This window comes from Petromyzon marinus, chromosome 24 (genome assembly GCF_048934315.1).
Source record: "Petromyzon marinus isolate PM22_M1 ecotype Great Lakes invasive population chromosome 24, UKy_Petmar_22M1.pri1.0, whole genome shotgun sequence".
In the NCBI taxonomy this organism is placed as follows: domain Eukaryota; kingdom Metazoa; phylum Chordata; class Hyperoartia; order Petromyzontiformes; family Petromyzontidae; genus Petromyzon; species Petromyzon marinus.
In genome coordinates, this window is record NC_133690.1 from 914692 (window position 1) to 939743 (window position 25052).

The 25052-nt window shown below is 44.8% G+C and overlaps 1 protein-coding gene across 1 annotated transcript in view; it reads right to left on the minus strand.

The window, feature by feature from the left end:
- The window catches only part of AMPD1 (adenosine monophosphate deaminase 1), a 32453-nt gene extending 7604 nt beyond the window's left edge, over positions 1–24849 (minus strand). The window contains exons 1-12 of the mRNA XM_032959772.2: positions 24688–24849; positions 19910–20144; positions 18147–18411; positions 16315–16480; positions 14948–15164; positions 13460–13589; positions 12408–12602; positions 10955–11086; positions 9906–10069; positions 9483–9609; positions 2194–2357; positions 822–942 (exon numbers count right to left, since the gene is read on the minus strand). Coding sequence (XP_032815663.1) covers positions 822–942; positions 2194–2357; positions 9483–9609; positions 9906–10069; positions 10955–11086; positions 12408–12602; positions 13460–13589; positions 14948–15164; positions 16315–16480; positions 18147–18411; positions 19910–20144; positions 24688–24703 — 1932 coding nt within the window. The 5' untranslated portion in view covers positions 24704–24849. The remainder of the gene's footprint in view (positions 1–821; positions 943–2193; positions 2358–9482; positions 9610–9905; positions 10070–10954; positions 11087–12407; positions 12603–13459; positions 13590–14947; positions 15165–16314; positions 16481–18146; positions 18412–19909; positions 20145–24687) is intronic.
- Between the last annotated feature and the right edge of the window lie 203 nt (positions 24850–25052).

Here is a 25052-nt window from a genome sequence, read left to right on the forward strand (position 1 = left end):
TGACATGACCATCTCCCATCAGATCAGTAAAAATTCCACATTCCTACGATGTGAACTCATCTCGCCACAAGATGACCAACTGTTGAATGTCCATCATGCAGTGCAGGTCCCATGATGTAGATGCTCACCCCCGAGCTAACATTACTCTGGCAGCCCCGTGCTGCATTTTGACCACAAGTATTGTGGTTAATGCAGACATGATTCCTTGTAAAAGGTTTCAGTTTGGTGTTTTAACAAATTAACACCTGTTTTGTTGCCAGATAAACAAGGAAAAACCTATTCTCGTATTTTAGTACTGGCAAAGGAGGTCCCATGATGTAGATTCTCACCCCGAGCTCTCATTAATCTGATAGTACATTGTTTTTGTGCTGTATGCCTTTTGGCGTCCTCTGGTCTAACACCATTTGAGACGAGGCTCAAAAGAAAGCTGTCTCTGGTGTGGACCAATCAGTTTCAAAGACAATGCATATATTATCAGTGTTTTTTGTTTCCATTTTTAATGCAGACATGATTCCTTGTAAAAGGTTTCAGTGTGGTGTTTTAACATCTTAACACCTGTTTTGTTGCCAGATAAAAGGGGAAAACCCTATTCTCAAGAGGAATGATGCTGCTGCTGATGATAATCTCTGTCGGGTAAATAAACACTTGCAGGGAAGGCAATATAGGCTGTGCTCTAGACTGACCTCCACGATAGCAATGTGGAATGTTCACCACTGGCTCAAAACTGGCAACGGGATGATCACCGCTCAAGGCACAGTTGGGTACAGGGACACGCTGCGACCGTGGAAAAAACGGCCGCATGCCCAAGGCCCCCCCCCCACCTTCTTGAGGTTTAGCCCATGTGAGATGTTGTCGGCGAGCATGAAGGCGGCCAGCAGGTGGGTGACAGCGCCAGCCTCCCCACAGTGCGGGCGGAATAGGAAGGTGTTCATGCCACGCTCCCTGCGTGTGCACAATGACGGGAGGGAGCAATAGTAGGAGGAGATCAGGTGGGGTTCTGCTGTAGAATGCATTTTAGATTTTGAAAACCCTATAATTAGTTCAGAACGAAATGGTAAAGCGCAATATCGCAATATAGGAAACGTTAGGTAGGGCGAGAGTGATGGGCTTAAGGAGCAGTGATGCAGGGCCATATGAGATGCGTGGGAGTATGCTCTCTCTATTAAGACCGTTGCTGAGCACAGACCTGAAAACGTCAAGCGGCCATTAGCAAAAAGCACGTTCATAGTTTTAATAAATAATGATGAACACATTTCTTGACTAGAACAAGGATAAAAGAACACGAGAAAAGAGACCATGGGAGGGAATTCCAAGGCAGAGCGATGGAGGAAGTAAAAATAGAAGTGTGGTGACCTGCATGAGTGGGAGAATTGGTGGGTGGGTTGATGGGTGGGTTGGTGAGTGGGTTGGTGGGATGGTGAGTAGGTGTATTAGTGGGTTAGTGAGTGGGTGGCTGCGTGAATGAGTGGGTGAGCGTGTTGTTGTGATCTGCAGTGGTGGTTGAACACGGTATGGATAAGATAAAACAGCCAGTCAGTGTCTGGTAGACTTGAGTCTTCAACATGGGTAGAGGAATCGAACGAGCGATGTTTACGCAAACGGTAACCATGGCAGTAGCAATGTAAGAGTGATAAGATGATTCAAGGAACCATGCAATTGCGTAGGCTCCAGAATAGAGGGGAAAACGAGGCCTGCACGAAGTAGAAGAGGAAAGTCATTCGACTAGAACAGGGGTCGGCAACCTGCGGCTCCAGAGTCGAAAGTGGCGCTTTGACTTCCCCCTTTGCGAGCAGCTGTTAAAAAAACCTTCAATCTTCAAACTAAATTTAACGTAAACATAATTTTTTTATTTAAATCTTTCGTGACTGCAGGGATTCATATTCTTGGTTCTTTCGGTTAAGTCACGTAGAAGGGAAACAATAAAATAATAAAAATATAAAACAATAAAATTCTCACGACGTTTCGACTGCAACACAAGCAATCATCATCAGGTGTGAAAACCACAACAATAAAATTTGTAAACAGAATTGATTAACTTTATTGTTAAAGGATAACTGTTGGTGTGTGTGGACACACAAGCGGGTCCACAACTCTGGGGGAAACGAGAACGATGATCAACGTCCCATCCTGCGGAGACAAGCCAGGCGGGGAGGGGCAGTGTGGAGAGATGCCCATGGTGCTCCCCCAGCCCACCTGCGCAGGTTGTTGAGCACCATGACGTTGGCGTACATGTAGTACATGTAGTAGGTGTACGAAGGGTTCTTCTGCACGTCCCACTCCTGCGGCTTGGGGCTCTTGCTGCTGAACATGTGGCCGCTGTGCTTGGACTCATCATCCACGCTGTCGAAGCCGGTCACCTGCACGGCAGAGACGCAGAGGAGGCCGCAATGTTGTTAGCGAGCGACGCGCTTTGCCCCGCGGCGCACATTACCCTGCGGGGTTCAATCCCTGACCCTGGTGCACATCCCCTAGCACCGCTGCATTGCCATCCTACCACAGGCTCCTATATTCGTCAGTGGTTTATAATGAATATTGCACGGATTATGAATCACTGGCCCAGATTTAATTATAAAATTTGTATGACTTACTTTTAAATCGTTAATATGGAGTATAAATGTGACCAAATTCATTATTTGGTGATGCTGCGCAGATGAAAACCCGGCACTTAAATGAATGTCGAGATTGGCCGAGCTCTGAAATGCTCGGGGTGATTGGCCATGCAGAGCGGGCAACGAGACGGAGATGTAGCGGGGAATGAGACAGATATGGAGCGGGCAATGGGATGGAGCGCTGTGGTAAAAGTGGCTGCCATAATGTTGGGGTGAACGGCGGCAGCGCAAGTGTAACCAGAGCACTGCGATGAGAGGGTGGCCAGACATCCCAATGATTAAAAAATACCTACAAATTACCCAACTGGAATTACACACGGCAAAAAAATAATTGGTAGGATCCTCCTGAATAAGTTACTTTTAATCGTTAAACACGATATTGTAACTAGTGGGTTAATTACGGCAGCATTGTAAAATAATTTGACTTTATGAGTGCATCCGGGTGCAACAATGGTACTTTGCAGGCAGCAGGGTGGTGGAGTGGTAACACCGGTGCCTCACAGACAGAAGGGTCTGCGTTCAATGTCTGTCTCGTTGCACCTTGCTGTGTGGACTTAATGTTGTCCCACTGTTCTTCATGGGTTTTCCTCCGGGTTCTCCATTTTCCTGACATGATAAAATGTTTTTATATAGATGTAGTGGAGTAGGAAGGTGTGCTGGGGAAACTGCGCGATTGTATTGATCACACGGACAGTGTGGGGTTTATTTGGGGTCAGCCTGAGGAGACGGCGGAAACAGTGGGGTCGTGTTTGGACAGCCAGGTGAAGAGGCTGGGGTGATGAGGTAACGGTCGGGCCAATTAAGCCAGAAGGGCTGTGATTGGTTGGTGCTGTAGCTGAGGCCGAGGAGGCGTCGAGGTGTCTGGAAAAAGGCAGGTGGTTGAAGACGCTAGGCGTGCGGAGGCACGCGGACCAATTAATTAGCGATAATGAGAATGGGGATAAATTGGGGGGAGACAGAGAGAGAGGGGGAGATTGGAGTTGGGAGCTGTGCGGTGAAGACGTGGAGTTCGGAAACAGAGTTTAGAAGAGAGTTGGAGCATGGTGATAGCGAAGCCGAAGCAAGACGAAGCAGTTAGCAGTGGAATGAGCATAGTGATAGCGAAGCTGAAGAAGACGGAGCAGTTAGCAGTGGAGTGAGCATAGTGATAGCGAAGCTGAAGAAGACGGAGCAGTTAGCAGTGGAGAGAGCGTAGTAATAGAGGAGCTGGAGACGAGGTGTGCGGAGACAGAGAAGTGAGATTGGGTTTCGCTGTGTGCGACGACGCTGTATAGCGGAGGAGCTGAGGAGGATAGCCAGCAGTGGAGAGAGCGTAGGAATAGAGTTGAAGATGTGTGTGCGGAGCAGAGCGATGTGATACTGGGAACCAAGGTGGTGAGCGAGACGGGCGAAGCACAGCGAGCGAGCCATGGTGTCCGGGATACGGTGGAGTGTGGAGGACATGTTAAACGATGAAAATAAAGAAGTGGTTGAAGAAAGACAAAAGTTGTTCGTGTAAAGTTCAACCACTACATATATACAATTTAACTGTCATTGGCCAGACATCCCAATGATTAAAAAATACCTACAAATTACCCAACTGGAATTACACATGGCTAAAAACAATTGGCAGGATCCTCCTGAAATAAGTTTTTGGGACTCAGTGAGGCTTTGCTGGGCAAATGAGCACAATAATAAAAATACATTATGAAAAAATCATAATAGCTTTTACCCTGTCTGGCAATAAAATAAGTGTTAAGATCTTCAAACACCAAGGCATCAAGTTTGCATTAACCACACATACTTGTGGTGAACATGCAAACAAATATGCTCTGATAACACTATGTAACACAATTTTTGTCCCTGGGTAGTAAGTGTTATTTTCTAATTTCTTATACCTCAAAAGTACAGAAAATGGCTATTATTCCCCACAAACTTTGCTTTTGTGACCCAGGACAGTGATATTTTGAAATTTACCCATTTTCAATGAAAATTCCTGATAGATTCAGTGCTGAGTAAACTTGGAGTAACTTCTAGAACATTCTAGAACTTTCCACTAATAGAACAGTTTATTTATTTATTTAAAGCTTTCGTGACTGCAGGGATTCATATTCTTGGTTCTTTTGGTAAAGTCACTTCTACGTGACTTTACTGAAAGAAGCAATAATATAAATAGTAGTGTAAATACAGGGGCCTTAAGCCCACAAGTTCAGTTTAGTTTCAGCTGCCTAAGTGGATACATATCAGCATTTTTCTGAGATGGCATCAAGAGGCTGCAAGCATCCGGCAGACGCATTTTGCTACGTCTGCGGCCAATTTATCAAGACAAGAGCGAAAAAGTAGTCTGTGGAAGCATCTGCTAAGATGTGTGAGGCCTACAAGGCATATTTTGGCATGCCTGTTGGGGATCAAGACAACCCCTGGGGACCTCATTTCACCTGTGAGCAATGCAAAAAAACTCTGGAAGGTAAGATGCACAATTGTTGCTCGGGATTTTATGTTATAAAATTAGTTAAAAACATTAATTGTAATAGTTTTTAATTTTTAAATGTTTTACAATTTTCAATGTCATTGAAAATATATATAATATATTAAAAAAAGGTCGAAAACTATGTGGAGCTGGTTGAGACTCTGGTGAAGAACTACGGCAACAATGGGCTGGAGGATGTCCCTCAAAGTCCATATCCTTGATGCTCATCGTGATAAATTCAAGAACATGGGAGCGTACTCGGAGGAGCAGGGCGAGCGCTTCCACCAGGATATACTGGACTTTGAACGCCGCTACCAATGACGATATAACGAGAACATGATGAGAGACTACATTTGGGGGCTGAATCATGAATGTGATTTACAGTATAATCGTACATCTCTAAAAATTACTCACTTCTAAATCTTTTGTAGTATTTTTTGTATTACTTCTGTATAAATCCATGTTAATTTCGATTAATGTTTTTTTCTGACTTTACGTGAACGAAAATACACAAATTCGCCCGTTTTCTCATTTAAAATAGGTATTTTTTTTAATATCACTGTCCTGGTCACAAAAGCAAAGCATGTGGGGAATAATAGCCATTTTCTATACTTTTTAGGCATAAGCAATAAAAAAATAACACTACCCAGGGACAAAAATTGTTTTACATAGTGTTATCAGAGCATATTTGTTTGCATGTTCACCATAAGTATGTGTGGTTAATGCAAACTTGATGCCTTGCAAAAGGTATCTCTTTGGTGTTTGAAGATCTTAACACCTATTTTATTGCCAGACAGGGTAAAAGCTATTATGATTTTTTCATAATGTATTTTTATTATTGCGCTCATTTGCCCAAGAAAGCCTCACTGAGTCCCAAAAACTTATTTCAGGAGGGTCCTGCCAATTGTTATTTGCCGTGTGTAATTCCAGTTGGGTAATTTGTCGGTATTTTATAATCATTGGGATGTCTGGCCAATGCCAGTTAAATTGTATATATATAAAAACATTATATCATGTCTGGAAAATGGAGAACCCGGAGGAAATCCCATGAAGAACAGGGGGACAACATTAAGTCCACACAGCAAGGCGCAACGAGACAGACATTGAACGCAGACCCTTCTGTCTGTGAGGCACCGGTGTTACCACTCCACCACCCTGCCGCCTGCAAAGTACCATTGTTGCACCCGGATGCCCTCATAAAGTCAAATCATTTTACAATGCTGCCGTAATTAACCCACTAGTTACAATATCGTGTTTAACGATTAAAGGTAAATGCAGCCTCCTCAGATTGAGGTAGCAACATGTGCTTCCTTGCTTGATTGTGTGATTATTGTCCTGTCTGTAGCGTCCAGCAGAGTTCAGAGGCTAAGTCAGGGGTCGGCAACCCGCGGCTCCGGAGTCGCATGCGGCTCTTGGTTGCCCCCTTCCGGGCAGCTGTACATTTTTTTTTATATAGTCATAATTTTACGCAAAGATAATTGATTAAATATGGCAGGGAATGGGTCTCTAGGTAATGTCTTTGTGACGACAAAATGTACAACAGTCAAACTGTATTTCGATTTAAAGCTTTCGTGACTGCAGGGATTCATCTTATTGGTTCTTTCGGTAAAGTCACGTAGAATGGAAACAATAAAATAATTAAAATAAAACATAATAAAATAAAATTCTCACGCCGAAACGTCGTGATAATTTTATCTTATTAAGTTTTATTTTTATTATTTTATCTCCATTCTACATGACTTTACCGAAAGAACCAAGAAGATCAAACTGTATTGTTACAGAATAACTAAGGGGGGGGGGGAATTAAAGGAAATAGACGCAGTTCATTCTATCACCTATTTTGTTTGTCAGAATTTTCCATCTGCTGTATACCCACTGCTGTGTTTATGTACAAGTAGCTTGGCGTGTGATGCGGCTCTAGAAATATTTTGGTCAAAGCCAAAAATTAGAAAAATGGCTCTTCCTCTTCTTTAAAAGGTTGCTGACCCACGGGCCAAGTTTATTGCACACTCTCACCCTGGAGTATGCAGTGTCTGGGCTGAAGATAAACCTATGACAGGCTTCAAACTTGGTCACAAAGTATTCTGGGATGCCACTAAAATAATTTTCAGTGTCTGAAAATATTTATTCCTGACGTAGAATTATTGCTTTGTCACCCAGGGATTGAGCTGCATTTTAGTCATCACAGTATACCCCTGTGTAGTATACTATATGGTCACTATTTAGTGTAGATAGTGGAATTACGCACACATGAGCGGACCAAGTGCGTCTCCACTCGTACATTGAATGTCCACACATTTGTGCGCTTATGCGTGCAAATGTGCGTATTCATAAGCTAGTGTTTGTGAACTATGTAAGCATGTGTAGAATTACCAAATTCAATGTATCACATGGAATGTATACCAGAAGATCTGGGTAAGTCAATGTTCATTGCCCTTACTAAAATGTTAATCACATGGAACAATACGTCAGATGAGTCACATTACTTATATGATATTGAGAGTGTGAATGTAAAGAGCAAGGAATAAATAAATATAGAAATAGCAAAGAACGTTGTGTAAGGCGAGGGGACTAAAATGCCACGTTGACATCAAATTGGCAATATAAATTCAGAATTTTTTAAAATGTTTTATTGACTAAACAAAATCTTTCCGTGAAGTGATAAATAGTGAATGACAGTGCTGGGGAACTTTGATATACATGGAAAAGGCCTTAGAGTAATAATACATCTAAATTGGGAGCAAACGGCAGCCATTAGAGTTGACAGAGAGGTGAGTGAGTGTCCGTGCTTCAGGAGAGGAGTGAGATGAGGGTGTCTATAAGCACCTCATTTGTTTTCTATGCACAGCATCGTGACATAATTATCAGACAGAGGAGTTGCATGGAGTAGCAGTTAGTGGTCAAAATATAAATAGCCGGAGATATGGGGCTGATATCGCATTTATAGCAGAATCTGGGGGGTGATTTGCTAAATATGCTGGCTAAAAGAACGCATTAACAATCAACTGTAAAACCAGTGTCTGCATGGTCATATCAAAGAAGAAATCTTAACTGAATCTCAAGTAAAAGTCAGTGACACCAACGTGAAGCAGGTGGATAATTGTAATCATCGAGGTCGTGTGATCCCAGTAGGTGGAAGGTGTGTCACAGATAGAAGAATAGCGCTGACAAAATATATATATTTCAGAAAATGGTATGTATGTTTCGATTTAAAGCTTTCGTGACTGCAAGGATTCATCTTCTTTGGTTCTTTCGGTAAAGTCACTCATCAGGTGATGAAGGCCACTTGATGAAGGCCACTTGTGTTGTGGCCGAAACATCGTGAGAATTTTATTGTTTTATTTTATTATTTTATTATTTTATTCTCATTCTACGTGACTTTACCGAAAGAACCAAAGAAGGTATGTATGTTGATAAATAAGAAATTAATAACAATACTGTAGTGTTTCACATGCAGGTCTCTTGTGCTGTATGGATGTGAAAGCCAGACAATTACAAAGACCCTATGAAGCAATATAAGCAACAGAAATGTGCATTTTAAGAAGGATGTTAAACATTTTATGGACAGACAAAGATGAGCAATGTAAATGTATTATGAATAGCGGGTATAAAGATAAAATTAACCAGAAAAAATTTGAGAAAAGGCAAGTTAAGATTCGTTGGACAAGTAATGAGAAAACAAAAATATTGAATATGAATGTCTTTCAATGGAAAATGTATAGTTACAAGAAGCTGAGGAAGACCACGCATTTGTGCACACTTTTCCACGCGAACAGAAGGTGGTGCCTGAGCCTGTCTCATACGACGTGGGCCTGCACTTGCCAATGTGTGTGCGTGCGTACTTTTGCGGAGCAGTGGCATAGTGGTAAGTGTGCTGCGCTACGAACCAGCACCTATGGAGGCTAACTGTGGCTAAGACCATGCCCGGCCGCCTTTGTCTCCCCAGTGGCGATGTTCACACACCGCACCAGGTACAGCAGGGGGCGGTACAGCGGGGAGTGGTAGTGTAGCGGTTAACGCACTGTCCTCCGACCCCAGCGATTTGAGTTCGATTCCCGCTCAAGACCAATAACAGTGGAATATATTTGAACCGGTCCTGGGTATCCCCTAGGTCGACTGAGCCTTAAATGAGTACCCGGTGCACTGGAGGGTAAAAATGGGCAGGACAAGGTGCTGGTCACCTACCCCCTCGTGTGCCATGCCGGCCTTCATTAGGCGCTCGCTAAAAGCACTTGCCCAAACAGTCTGCTAAGGCTATATGGAGGATCTCTGTATTTTATGCATTCTCCACTTGCACGTGTACGTATTGGATGTCTGGATGCGTTTCCACAGATGCTCAAGCCTGGTTTGAATGACGACAGAATCATAGTAATTTCAACCTGTTTCCCCACGCGTGTGTATTAGCTCATTGGCGAGCTCCGTACGTGTTTGAGGAAGACGTGCAGGTGCTTGTGCTGGTTTGGATTGATCGTTGCCTCGAACAGCGGGAGGAAGATGTTGTCCAACATGGTGCCAAAGTTTAAGACGAGGTTCTTCGCTCTGAAGATGTCACTGAGCACGGACACAAAATTTAACGACACAGATGTGGTCAGACAATTGTGGCCTCACCCATAAGTCAATAACGGATCACCAGGTAGCATATTCTGCTTAAAGTGCCCAGCTGATATTTCTATTTATTTCAACTAACACAGACTCGGCTATGAGGCTGTTTGGAAACCGATATCAGATTGAAGTGGGCACGGCTTGTAGCGGAACGGCTTCTCCTGGTAACCTCATTTGGTTTGGAAGCACAGCTTCACCACAACCACTGCCCTCCTAAACCCATCCCAGGCCGAAGTAACACTTACTAAATACGTGGCATCTGAATCATCCACTTGAGGTTGGGCGAGTAGACGCGGTGCTGGATGAACCAGTCAGCCAGTTTGTGCCACTCGTCCCTCTTGCTTCCGTACACGGAGAGGCGCGGCTCTGCGTGCTGGTACCGGCTTTCTTCCAGGTCCGATGCCACCTCCTGCCAGCAGCACATGGGGAACGTCTCATTTCAAAACAGATGGTTTTATTATTATACTCATTTACCCAGGAGGGTCTCACTGAGTTTCTAGACTCTTTCAGGAGGGTCCTGCTCAATTTTCATCTAATTTAGCAATTTGCTAATAATTGTTCAGCATTGGGATGTTTTGCCAATGCCAATAAATTGTGTTTGTGTGTTTGGCTATGGACGGAAACTGGAGAACCTGGTGGAAACCCAGGCCAAACTTGGCGACAACATTCAAACTCTACAAAGACTTGTTGGGCAAGTTATGTTCCTGAGCACCTACATGCTCACGCACACATTCTAAGGACAGGGGGAGGACAATACAAACTCCACGCAGAAAGGGGCCCGAGTCGAGAATCAAACCTAGCGGCCCGTTCTTGTAACCCCCCTACTATTCCAACTGCGTGTGTATGGACCGCGTACCCCCCCCCCCCCCACCCCTGTGATGGAGAAAGTATTGCTGAAGCAGCTTCCGTAACATTCCAGTGAATATTATTCATAAAATATGTTTTTGAGTTAAATGTGTCGTTAAACTCGCCACCAACCGACACAGCCCATTATTAAGGTTTGTCACGTAAACAAAACATGCCAATTTGTTACTAGTTCAACACTCCGGTGTGTTGGAGAGTAAACCCACAACATTTACAATTCGAATATGATGCTTCACCGGGAATTACAATCAGCAACATCAGGTGATATCCAGAGTTGTGAAGAAAACCTGTTTTCACTTAAATTAGGAAATTATAAGCCGGAGTTTGTAGCTTCTGCAAAACCGCTGCCATGAAGCGCTGTTCAGAGGCAGCGACTGAGACGTGGCCATGGAAAGACGTGTGGGGGGGGGGGGAGACGCGACGGTGGCACCTTGATGATGGTGGCGAAGTACTCTCCCTTGATGTGGTTGTCGGTTTTGATGTAGAGGTCCCGCAGCTCGCTGGCCCCCACGGGGTTGTACTTGGAGTTGAACTTGTCAAAACGGTGGAATGTTTGACGGCCCTTGGAGTGGGCGGAGAGTGAAAAGTGGAACAACATACGATGATGATCATACTCTTAGTTGTGGATCAGATTGCATTTCAAACAACTTAAGGCCGATCGGCTTATGTGTCACAATGGATGCTAATCCAATGCTTGTTTGATTTAATGACAAAGCAGGTGACCCAGTAGCTCAGGACACCAAGCCAGCACTGCAAACATTCTTGTTTCGACTCCAAACAGCCGCTCGAGATTAATTCTAGCACCAAGTGCTTATTATTTATGTTGTAATATGAACCAAGTGATGGTGTGCTTTGGAGGTTGACTTAACTTTTCAACCCTCGTCCAGAATAAAGAGAATGAGCACCGCTATACAAGGAGTCAAGCGGTGGAATGTTTACCAGGGGCTTCGCTCAGGTCCATCAGTACAGATGGACAACAACGCTATTTCCCATTTTATAAAGACACCATGGCTTCAACTCGGCGTTAGTTGATGCCTTTGCACAATGTCTGCCTAGCAGGGGTGACGTGGTCCATGAGTAGCCACATTTGCCTCTGGTTCACACTGTGGGTTACGGACCGTAAGGTATGCACCACCTGCTGCACAATGAACATTAAACAACGTCTGATGGTATTCACAACGAGTAGGAAATTGTGTTGCCGGCGTCACGGGGTTACTCGCAAATTACTCCAAATTAGCAACATTACTCCCTACTGGTAGTGTATACGCATCTGTGAAACACGGCGAGTTTGTGATAGCCCTGTGCTATAAGAATGGCACGAATACCAAATAACTATTATTAGCGATTCATTATTTAGTACTGGAACGAGAAAAAAAATCACTCACTTAAGCCACATATAAACATTTATCCCGCTTTGGCGTGCAAAATGAATGGACCCCCTTCCGCAAAGAAACTCTGCAGCCAATCAGTAGCTGGGGGAATGCCACTGGAAAACGGTTTCCGAATTCTCTGACGCATCGAGCCAGCCATCCAAGTGCACACGAGTAGACACACACTTGCTAAGGCAATTGTGAGACAACTCTACACAGAGAGAGCGGATCCCATGAATCACGAAGCAACAGGGAACCCGGCGTGGATTACCCATGGCTAGCTACTCGATGTCACACGTGACCGCGTTTCTCATCTGCCACGCATATTTACTTGCAGTTTTCCAAGGAAAGGGTCACAAACCATTGGGAAATCAGGATCCAAAAATGAGTAACACGACAGACGGGCGGGAGGTGGAGGAAGATCGCTCGATTTATCTGTCCGCCACTCCCAACGGTAGACCTTTGAGGGCCCGAGGGAGAACGTTGCAGAGACGTCAGTGTGGCGAGCCTCACCGCGTGCACGTCCAGCGAGTCGACCGTCAGATCGTTAGGGTGCAGCTTGAGGCTTTCGAAGAGCTGGCGCAGGGTGACGGGCACGCCGTCCTTGACGCGCACCACACGCTCCGGGTCAACCAGGTACGAGTGCTTGATGAAACGCAGCAGGTGCTTCTGGTTCATGCAGGCCGCGGCGTGGATGTGCGTGTCCACCTGCACGCAGCAGCCGCACCTCCAATTAAGCACAGCCGGCTATGTACGATACGGAAGAAGTTCAACATGCGTAAATATGCGCGCGTGGCCGTTCATCGGCAACAACGCCAAGGCAACTGCTGTGCAAGTTCGAGTTCGGATGTTCCCTGGTATGTAATCATCGGTGTGACGCTCTTTTACCCAGTCTTGCATGAAAGTTTTTTTCTCATTGTTACTCCGCAATAAATACAAATTCACACCATATTTTGCCCAATTTATGGCACCGATTATTTTGTAACCGTGGAATTCCTCCTTGTATTCCACTTTCGAGGTGTCTTTCGTCACGCGGTGCCTTCACATGAGTCTCCAGGTAACTGATATATTAGGCCAGGTGTTGAGTGACTTTGTGCCCACTGGGGACAGCTGCCACTGGGGGCGCTCTTCGAATTTGTTAGAGAATAAAGTCTTTTATGGCGTGTCGAGAGCTCTTGAAATTCTCCAGAATAAAGGAGTGCGCTCTATCAGAAACAAATTGTAATTGTTAAACAGTCTGTTCTTCTATATCGCGGTAGTTGCGTTCCTGAAGAACACCGCATTGTGTAAAAGGGTAAAAAACAGTCCGCGATAAAACGTAAGATGCGTACGCAGGCTGAACAAAGACTGAGGCACGTGAGTAGTGTCTAGAAGCATCCAGCAGCATCCCGCCTTGTGTGATGATGCTACACAGAGGCGGCCGTACGACCGCTTATTCATATTTGTGCGACGTGTTATATCCAATTCGTATCCACGTCATAAAAATGTGTTCCATAAACATTGGTAACGTTACAGGACAACAGACTATACAGGTCCACCCGAGCCCATGGATGTGGACGATGCACCTTTCTGACGTTGTAGAAGTCTCTGTGTGCCACCTCCTTCAGCTCTTTCATCTCCGCCATCTCGTTGAGCATCTCATGCAAGTTGAACTTTGACCCCAGGAAGTTGAGCCGTCGGTGGCAAAAGGTCTTTCTGTTGGGCGTTTTCAACGTAGGAACAGAGGTTAGGAATTAGGACAATGCGTTCAGAAAGTCGCAAGCAAAAAATGGGCAAAAATACCAACGTATACGACTCCACGTAGCGTAACACTGGCATGCCATGACACAATCGGCTGATTGTCATGGCAAAGTCCCAAATTCAGAAGAAAGGGAAAGCCTAACATGACGATGCAGTTTAAGTAAACATTTTACAATGTGGTCACTTTAAACACTCAACTTCGATTTATTTATCTATCATAATAAGCATATATTACATAGTAATTACATAGTAATATATTCGTAATTAACTTTCCTCACTGGAGAACCTGGTTTAGGCCGAGTACGATGGCATATTCTCTGCAATACAAAGACCTAGAGGCAAAGACTCGGCTCATGCAGACATGGAGCCTGCATGAGACATCAGCTATGTAGCATAATGTGTTGCTTGTAGGAAGTAGTATAACAAGTAGGTGGTTGACCTGATAGGCTCAATGTTATCGCCCTGAAAACTGCCAACGTGTGGCCAAAATTATGCAATAGTAGAACAATGCTCAGGATGCAGTGGTTGTGAGATGTCATGGCGTGAGCTGCTAAAAGACCGTCGGATGACGAAGGCCTTTGCACTCCATGGCAGTCATAGGTGGTTGTTGACTATTCTGGACCACGTGGATCGGTGTGAGCTGCTCCACCAAGGCAGCAAAGTGACTCAATGGTGCCTGCAGTGCCCTATGCACTTTGTGACCTGAGTTTGATTGCTATCCAGGGATAACATCGGTGTTGAGTGACATCTGAACTGATCCTGGGCCCCCACTTCTCCGACCTGCACTGATCTGCATCGTGAAGCAAGAACAAGCAACCCCGTGACCAACACGGCAAGGATACATTTAAATCTACCAATGGATTGACAAAGGACTGACAATAATAGTATATAATTTCAGTTTAACACATAGGCTTTCACGACAAATATTATCTATAATAAAGGATTTTGGGTTAATATTGCTTAAAAATAGGACTTTATTCACAATTCTCGCTATCGCCCAATGACGCTGGTTGTAATCACCAGAGACACGTCATACTCGAATTGTAAATGTTATGGGTTTAACTCTCCAACACATCGGTGTGCTGAAGTAGTAACTAATTAGCACGTTTTGTTTATGTGACAAACCTTGCTAAATTGGCTGTGTCGGGTGGTGGCGGGTTTAACGACACATTCATATTTACGCGATGTAACTAAAAATGAAACCCCCTTTATCATAGAAAAATAATTTCAGTTATCTTGAAAGATGTGGATCTCTTGAGGCCCATCCGAGGGGCAGCTGCCATACGACACAGTGGGATGGGAGCTGGACGCACGTCGGCCCGTCAGCGATGAGCGTGAGCAGGAAGTTCATGTCGTCGATGAAAGTGTCGATGTCCAGGTAGGGCAGCGAGTGCAGTGCCTCATTATCTCCGGCACCGCCGCTGGAAACGTGCACCACGCCGTCCCGCGAGGTGACCTTGTAGCCCAGGTCCCCCGGGATGCCCTCCAGCGACAGGGGGTCCTCTCCCTTCTTGGGCGGAGCAGTGAACACTGTGGGTGGGACGAGTTGGTGGCTGATTTGGCCTCGACTAAGGGTGGAGATTCTGCAAGACCAGTCCTCATGGCCACACTTTACCATGCAATGGCTCCAGCATCCATATCCCATCGATCCACAGGACTGTGCAGTACACTGAATCTAAGTTGTACTGCTTGCAGCTCTAAGTTTGAAGCTTGAGGTTGTTTTAAAGATACATTTCAACTTAAAATTACCCGCCAAATAATAGACGTTATTCTGTTAATGTTCAGTACCGAGTTGTTACCTACTATGGTTGTGGATATCCCATCACTACTACATGATGAAACATGTTGAGATTTGATATTTGAATCATCAACATCAGCCAGGAGTAAAGAGCAATTCCAGAGTGACAGTCGAAGTCAAAGGGCTGCTTTTAAGTTGAGCTGCATTCGAATGGAGAAGTAAAACCACGAATCCGCTTGGCACAACAATGTCATTTTAGCTGCCATGAATCAGCTGTGTTACTAATCTGAGGAGGCATTGAAGAAGCTTGGTTTTTTTTTCAATGCCAAAGCCGTCTTCTTTAAAGCTGAACAATAATTATTCCTGTACAACACACAAACTGAGCCGAGGTCGGAATCCTGCTGCTGTCATATCTGGGGTGAGCACCCAGTTCCTACCACAATGCACCCAATGGATTTGAATGTAAAGCAGTCTTTGTGATTGATGGTGCAGCACTCACAGATGGACACCAGTCACTCGCTCACTGGCAGTCAGTCACCTTCCTATCTCTCTTATATGCCGAGGACTTTATCAACCAGACTGCCTGGTTTGTCTCCTCCACACTATGCTCAACCACCACACTGCTTCTTTCCTCCTTGCTTCCCTTTAGAATTCCCTCCCATTGTACATTGTTCTACGTTTTTGGAATGTAGTGTTGTTTGTTACTGGCCGCAAATGAATGTTTGGGCATTTGGTCACGTGCTTAGCAGCCATGATGCAAATGCTCATTCTGTCCGTGAGAAGGGATGCTTGAGCGGTGTTGTGGGAATCATACATCCGTTGGCTGTATCAGAGTCCCGATGCCACTGCCAGTGTAGTCCTAGTGCCATATGCCGGGGCCTAGAGCCACGATTCTCCCAATCCGGTAGAGAGGAACCAACAAGGGCCAACACAATAACTCACCGGGCAGAACCTGGTCACTGTCGTGCCATGCTTCTCCTTCTATGGTGCGCAAATAACGCGATGTGGTGCACGGGAAGCGCTGGAAGGAGAGGCGCATGTACTTCTCACGGATGAGCAGTGCGCGGTACAGGCCCTGGCCTGCCTCTGCCAGGTCCTCCAGACACACCTGCACCGCACATGGAACAGAAGTCCCATTGGGCCTGGGATAAGACTGCGGTGAGGGCAGATCCCAGCACGTGAACACTAGAAGGGTAAACATGTAATGATTAATGTTAAAGTTGATGTCCATTAGCTTGGCAGCACCCACATATTGAGTATAGATCTGGCCACACCAAAGAAAAACTTTGCTAGATGTCTGGATCTCATCTGGTTCCCACATTTTAGCGACGTGGATATCGAAGCAAAACCACCACCAGAGTTGGTGCAGACCCTGAAACCTCCACCGCGAGAAGGCACTAATTGCACGGCACATCCGGGTCTATTTGCGCAAGGGACGCTAAGAACAGGCCCCTTGCACTATCCCCCACTTGAAGGGAGGCAGATTAACTTTGACGTCAGTCCTAAAACTCTCGAGCTCATACAGATCAGAATCAGTATGTATGAGCTAGATGTCCAGTATGGATGGTGCAGCGAGTTACAACAGCAGAGAGTGCAACAATAGCACCACGATTGGAGTGCAAAATAGAGAAAAAGGTAAGCAAGTCACTAAAAGTAAATAAAAAAAATACGTATTGTATAAGTCTGACTTATCAATTTTGGATAAGGCTAACTGCCCATGAATAGCAAATGGGGTGGGAGAAGAGAGAAGAGGCTCCAAGGGCGCACTGAGAGCCGGGCTCACATAAAGGGGTACGGCAGTGAGAGTTGGGGACGGGCGGTCTCGATTGGGTGTCGCTATACCAGAGAGGTCTAGACTCGCCGGACGAACATCCTAGATTCTCAAAATATCCTGGCAGGTGCGATAGCGACAATAAAGTGGATTCTCGATGCGTGGTGTGCAAGTCACGAGTTGGTATTGATTCAAATAGCGGCTGCATCGCCACCGCCATCGCAACACCACCAACAACAACAGCAGGTGCCATGCATGGCATCACTCCCCCGACTGTGCGGCCACAGCCCTCACCCAGCACGGCAGGCGGCGGTGTCACCTCTCACTGGCCCCTCGGCCTCACGTCACGGAATGCCAAAATAGAATTCCGCCGTGCGCCTGCTACCCCCCGACCCTCTTCCCCCCTCTCTCCCATCTCCCCACGCCTCTCTCCCGTCTCCCCCTGCCTCGTTTCCAAAAACGCTGCCCCCTGGCCCCCCACCACTGGGCTTGTTAGCTCCTAGCTGTTGCAGGCTGCAAAAAAAATCAGCCATTGTGAATTTCATGCAACTTGGCAGAACCACGAAATTCAAACTGTGGCAGGGGCTGGGAACCTGCGGCTCCGGAGCCGCATGCGGCTCTTTAAGGATCGCTTTGTCACGTTATTTATTAAGGAGCACTGTCGCGTATTCAGGTCCATTGCGGCTCTTGAAATATTCAGGGGTTTTTTCACCGAATTCGAAAAAAATTGCTTTTGTTATTTTGGTTGCCCACCACTGCCCTATATGTTCCTCCAAATTCTAACTTACTCGACTCTGGCTTCAAGAGGATTTACTGTAAATACAATTGTTACAATCAGTGGCAGCCACTCACATACTGTATATATAATTGTATCTGCCAAGATTCAAAGCCATGCTGTGAATGCGATGGCTCAAAGACTGACGCAGGGATTTTTGAGACCCTTGAGAGAAACAAAACCCCACACGCAGCCAATAAGAAACACATGACCACGCAAAGAACTCACGCCTGCAGCGTAGTCCCCCATGACAATCATGCGTTGGAAGTCGGGCACGTCAGAGTAGGCTGGTTGCATGGCCAGCATTTGTGGCACATCGTTCGCAGGCGAGTGCGGAGACGTGCCGGGGGAGTGCGCGGCAGAAGAGACGGGAGAGTGAGGGAAGGGAGAGATCGGAGAGTGGGGGAAGTTGCTGGGCGACACAGGCCGGGCCACGCCATCTGCGCCAACAATGGTCACTGAGATGGTGTGGGTCCGGAGGAGTCTCTTCTTTCTGCAGCAGAGAACAATTTAGCCTTACAAACTGTTCCGTAAACCAACGCATGCGCCTTTGCTTGCAAGTGCATTTGTGTCCTGTGACGCGAATACCACCACGGGCAATTTGAGGCTCAAAAATTAAGCAATATCGTGTTAAATAGTCAAAACAATATCATAATGTTTCGATTTAAAGCTTTCGTGACTTTAAGGATTCATCTTCTTTGGTTCTTTCGGTAAAGTCACGTAGAATGGGAATAAAATAATAAATTAATAAAATAAAATAACACAATAAAATTATCACGACGTTTCGGCCACAACACAAGTGGCCTTCATCAGGTGAAGGGACGAAACTGTCTCGAGGACAGCGCTGGAGCGAACACAGCCAAGCTCAGACCGCGACCTTTAAGCTGTGTGAGAAGAAACAGAGCGCCTTGACAAAGGAATTAGCATAAAAATTAGCATTTAATTGGGGGACTTAGCATGATGAACGGTGTAGAGGGGGTGAACATGTGCAGACCGGCGAGGGGGGGAGGGGGAGTTTACATATTGATGGTGTGAAAAGGGAATTTAAGCTGCTGCAAAAGTTTGGGATACCACTACTTGAAAAAATATGCTGTACCATTGAAAATTAGTTTAATGTTTGGTTCGGATAATTTAGCATTGAAATAACTGCGTGATTAGCTTGTGACTGGTCACAGAAATGGCTATGTTAAAGTCAAAGCCTACACATCCACAGAGGCACCTAGTACAAATCAAACAGGAGAATTTAGCATTGAAATAACTGAGTGATTAGCTTGTGACTGGTCACAGAAATGGCTATGTTAAAGTCAAAGCCTACACATCCACAGAGGCACCTAGTACAAATCAAACAGGAGAATTCAGCATTGAAATAACTGAGTGATTAGCTTGTGACTGGTCATAGAAATAGCTATGTTAAAGTCAAAGCCTACACATCCACAGAGGCACCTTGTACAAATCAAACAGGAGAATATAGCATTGAAATAGCTGAGTGATTAGCTTGTGACTGGTAACAGAAATGGCTATGTTAAAGTCAAAGCCTACACATCCACAGAGGCACCTAGTACAAATCAAACAAGAGAATTCAGCATTGAAATAACTGAGTGATTAGCTTGTGACTGGTCATAGAAATAGCTATGTTAAAGTCAAAGCCTACACATCCACAGAGGCACCTAGTACAAATCAAACAGGAGAATATAGCATTGAAATAGCTGAGTGATTAGCTTGTGACTGGTCACAGAAATGGCTATGTTAAAGTCAAAGCCTACACATCCACAGAGGCACCTAGTACAAATCAAACAGGAGAATTCAGCATTGAAATAACTGAGTGATTAGCTTGTGACTGGTCATAGAAATAGCTATGTTAAAGTCAAAGCCTACACAGGGAATGGAGGTATTTTTGTAAGAAGCCTGAATATGAAGAGATGCTTTAAAAGGCCTCGCAGCGGAGGTGAACTATGGGACGCAAGCCGCGTCCCCTCACGTGGCACTTGCACCTCTTTCCCACGACATCGGGGTCGCTCTCCTTCAGAAGCTGCCTCTCCTTGGCCTCGCGGTGACCGATCGGGCAGTGCTCAGGGACGTCAAATATAGAGATCTCCTCCTTTGTGTCCTCTGCTCCGAAGGCCGAGGCGAAGATGTGCTCGGCGCGGGCGCGCATTTGCTGCCCGAGCTTCTGCGACTCAGCCTTGGGGAAAGCCTTGTGGGGCTCACGGGCCACCCCTTCATCTCCTGATGGATCGGCAGACAAAGGAAAAATACACTTTTAAGCCTTATTTAAATAAAAAAAAACATTTCGATTTAAAGCTTTCGTGACTGCAGGGATTCATCTTCTTGGTTCCTTCGGTAAAGTCACGTAGAATGGAAATAAAATAATAAAAACAATAATAGTAACAGAATAAAATTCTCACGACGTTTCGGCCACAACACAAGCAGCCTTCCTCAGGTGAAGAAACAGGACTGTCCGGAAGACAGCGCTTGAGTGAACACTGCCAAGCTTGGCAGCGTCTTTTAAGCTGTGTGGGAGGAACAGAGCGCCTTGACAAAGGAGTTTACATATCAACAGTAGCTGTGTTAATGTGTTGGATTAGCAGGATGTTAAAGTCAGAAATGAGCATGTAACTGGGGGATTAGCATGATGTTGGTGTGAGGGAATAACACCACGGAGAGCGACGAGCTTTGTTCAGACAGACGAGTCCATCTATGTTTGGAATGGAGAAGGGGGGGAGAGGAGGAAACAGCCACGGTGTGCTGCTCTGTCCTGTGCTGCGTTACAACTATGCTATAAACTAGACTACTATACATTACAATATTATACCTTCCAATCTAAACTACATTGTATAATATCGTATACACAGCCCAATGTAAGCGCTAACATTATGCATTATATTGATATGCCTCCAACTAAACTTTTTTTAAATTACACGACTATACAATGTAATATACACTGCCATAGACAAACCCCACCCTTGAATTATTCAATGCGTTACTATACACTACCCTATACTTTAGACTATAAAATATTAGACTTGTAGTATTACACTGTATTATTCTACCAACCCTACTGTATACCACACTGCTGTATATTCACTATACAATTACGGTACTATATATTGCCTTATGAATTATGTTAAACATTACACTGTTGTACTATTTATTATTATACAAAATGCTATAAACTATACTATTGACCGTCGTGTGAAAGATACTAAGAGGCAATGCCAGCGAATGGACTGCGGTCTGAAAGTCACCGTAAAATACAATCAATCAAGAACCGAAATGGTTTATAACGTCTTTCCAATGGTTACTAAGCCAGAATCCATCTTCTCGGTTGAAATTGTCTCTGTGTTTGTATGTATGGATAGCCTCATGAATGAAACTCTCATGGTAGCCGGATGGCTTGCAGAGAACCTCCGTCTTGAAGAAGTCAATGTCATGTGAGCCCACTGAATTATAACAGTGATCTGCCACGGCTGAGGTGTTCGTCCTACCGTGTTTCAAGTCTACTTTATGTTCACGGATGCGGTCCGAGATATGTTGTTTGGTTTCTCCAATGTAGCTGCTACCACAGAGGCAACTTAGTTTGTAGACGCCCGGGTACTGTATGTCTGGAACCACATCTTTTACAGACGGAACCAGATCACGGATTTTATGTACTGTGTTGAATTGGACCTGGATCTTATGTTTATTCATGATTTTGGAGATCTTTTTTGACCCCCGCAATGTAGGGTAAGGTGATGGTTTTGAATGGCTCCTCAAGAGGTTCCTTCTTCATTGCTAGTGAACTCAAGCACATATACCAAGCTCTCAAGGCTAATGGTTACTCCGACTACACAATCCGCAAAGTCATCACTCCAACCAATAGTATAGTTTATAACATTTTGTATAATAATAAATAGTACAACAGTGTAATGTTTAACATAATTCATAAGGCAATATATAGTATCGTAATTGTATAGTGAATATACAGCAGTGTGGTATACAGTAGGGTTGGTAGAATAATACAGTGTAATACTACAAGTCTAATATTTTATAGTCTAAAGTATAAGGTAGTGTATAGTAACGCATTGTATAATTCAAGAGTGGGGTTTGTCTATGGCAGTGTATATTACGGTGTATAGTCGTGTAATTAAAAAAAAGTTTAGTTGGAGGCATATCAACATAATGCATAATGTTAGAGCTTACATTGGGCTGTGTATACGATATTATACAATGTAGTTTAGATTGGAAGGTATAATATTGTAATGTATAGTAGTCTAGTTTATAGCATAGTTGTAACGCAGCACAGGACAGAGCAGCGCACCGTGGTTGTTTTCTCCTCTCCCCCCCTCCTCCGTTCCGAACATAGATGGACTCGTCTGTCTGAACAAAGCTCGTCGCTCTCCGTGGTGCTAATCCCTCATACTAACATCATGCTAATCCCCCAGTTACATGTTAATTTCTGACTTTAACATCCTGCTAATCCAACACATTAACACAGCTACTGTTGATATGTAAACTCCTTTGTCAAGGTGCTCTGTTCCTCCCACACAGCTTAAAAGACGCTGCCAAGCTTGGCAGTGTTCACCCAAGCGCTGTCTTCCGGACAGTCCTGTTTCTTCACCTGAGGAAGGCTGCTTGTGTTGTGGCCGAAACGTCGTGAGAACTTTATTCTGTTATTATTTTTATTATTTTATTTCCATTCTACGTGACTTTACCGAAAGAACCAAGAAGAAAAAACAAACAAAATGTGTTTCATGCAAGTTGTTGTTGTCCATCCCCAAAGTATTTCTGGAGCAGCGAAAGTCGGCGAGACTGAACCACTTTCAAATGTAACTCTAATTTAGCTTTCACCCCCATACGGAGCTCATAATGATGAAATTTAATAATGTAACGGCGGGTTATCAATCCTCTATTCTGGCTCATGAAATTATTGAACAAGTCTGTTGTGTGGAGTAGTGTAGCGGTTATTGCTACGCTTCGCTACGAAAGCGGCAACCCCGAGTTCGATTCTTGCTCACGGCCAAGACCAGTCCATGATGTGGTGTGTAAACATCACCATTGGGGAGACAAAGGCGGCCGGGCGTGGTGTTGGCCACCCACAACACCCTTGTGTGCCGTCCCGGCTTTCATAAGTGCTACTCGCTAACAGCACTTGCTCATCCAGTTTGTTAAAGCTACACGGGGGTCTTTGTGTTACCAAACTGGCGACCAAAGTTCAATTCCCGCTCACTATCAACACCAGCGATGACTGTCTGAATGGGACCTGGGCCCCCCCTAGGCCGACTCAGCCTCAAATGAGTATCTCGTGTGGTGTGTAAATATAGCTACTGGGGAGACAAAGGCGGCCAGGCATATGCCGTGCTGACCTTCATAGGCGTTGCTCGCTAACAGCACTTGCCCCAAGAGCATATTAAGGCTAAACGGGGGATCTTTGTCGTTGGGGTGTGTGTGTCTTTGTGTGTGTACGTGCTCCCGTGTGTGAGCAATTGTGGTGGCTCATTACCCCCCTTCCGACAACAAGCTAGCATCAGGACTCAAGGTAAGTGAATATAAAACATAGGAATAGGTTTTACCCTTTTAACTGGCACAAAAACTGACACCTTTATTCAAGGCATCATGTTTGCAATAACCACAACACAAGCAGTCAAAATGCAAACAAAAAGACAACTCTGATAATAATATGCACTGTCCTTGAATTTGATTGTACGCCTTTTGGCGTCTTCTGGTCCAACACCAATGGAGACTAGGCTCTAAGAAAAGCTGTCTCGGCTGTGGACCAATCAAATTCAAGGACAGTGCATATTATTATCAGAGTTGTCTTTTTTGTTTGCATTTTGACTGCTTGTGTTGTGGTTATTGCAAACATGATGCCTTGAATAAAGGTGTCAGTTTTTGTGCCAGTTAAAAGGGTAAAACCTATTCCTATATCTTGTTTCTGGCAAAGGAGGTCTCATAATGAATATAAAACAGTTTGTTTTCTATTTATGTTACTTTATTTTACGTTTTATTTGCTATGCAGTATATATAATTTCAGTTTTACATGCATATGTACAATATATTTATTTTTAATGAGTTTAACAATGCTTCCCTTTTTGTTGAACCGTAACACACGTCATGACACTGACCGTATGCGCATTTAAATAAAGTGCATTATTGTGTTCCGACTTACGAACCGTCTGATGTACGAATGGGTCCCAGGAGCGAATTGGGATTGTAAGTCGATGACTGTCCTATCTTATGGAAGCTCGTATCATAAGTGTGGATGTTCGTAAGTCGGGGACTACATATTTATCCATTTGAATTCCACATAAGAACATCCCATTGGTAGGGTAATTAAGTTGAAATATCGCACCATGATCCCAACGCAGGCGTGTCTTACACTGCTCTGGGATTAACAATCAATTGTTTTAAACCATTCCGTTAAATGAAGCTGAAAATATTGCGTCTGAATCTGAGCGGAAGCGTTCATAAAAAAAGTGAACGCAAATTACTTTGCTCGCAGCTTACTATGATGTGTCCAGTGACGCAGCTCTTCTTTTTTTGGCGGAGGTAAACACATCACGTTACGTATGGACTGCAGAGCAATTCAGGCAGCGTATTTAGCATTGGGGTGGTGAGCAGCACTGCCCAATCTTGAACTGTACGTTCATATTCAACTCCACTGTCGCATGCCATGGATGAAAAGTCAGACACACCGAAAGTTACAGACGGTCTAAATTTTGCGCTATTTATAACTCTACAAATATTCCACCCCTGTTGTGTTGGGCGCCCGAAGTGAGCGACGTGACCCTACCGGCTGAGTGGAACATCGTCTCTCTTTTGCGTCCAATGCGTGTGGATGAGTCGAACCGCTCCTGCGCCGTGCCTCGTGCTTGCAGGTTCAGGCGCCTGTGTGCACCCCAGCTCAGCGGACGGGCCTCTTGAACCCCCCTCACGTTGCCCTGCTCCAACGGGGTCCTCCCTCCCCACGTGAGGGGCCATGGCTGTATATCATAAGCACGCAGATAATAATAGCCGCTTCCATGCATCCAACATGCGCGTTTATTTCGAGTTCATCCGTACTCCATGGCAAGGCTGCTGTGTGTGAGCAGCAGTCAAAAACCTGTGTACACTGGGAGTTAAATTATGCCGTTTTGACATAGTTGCATTTGATCCACA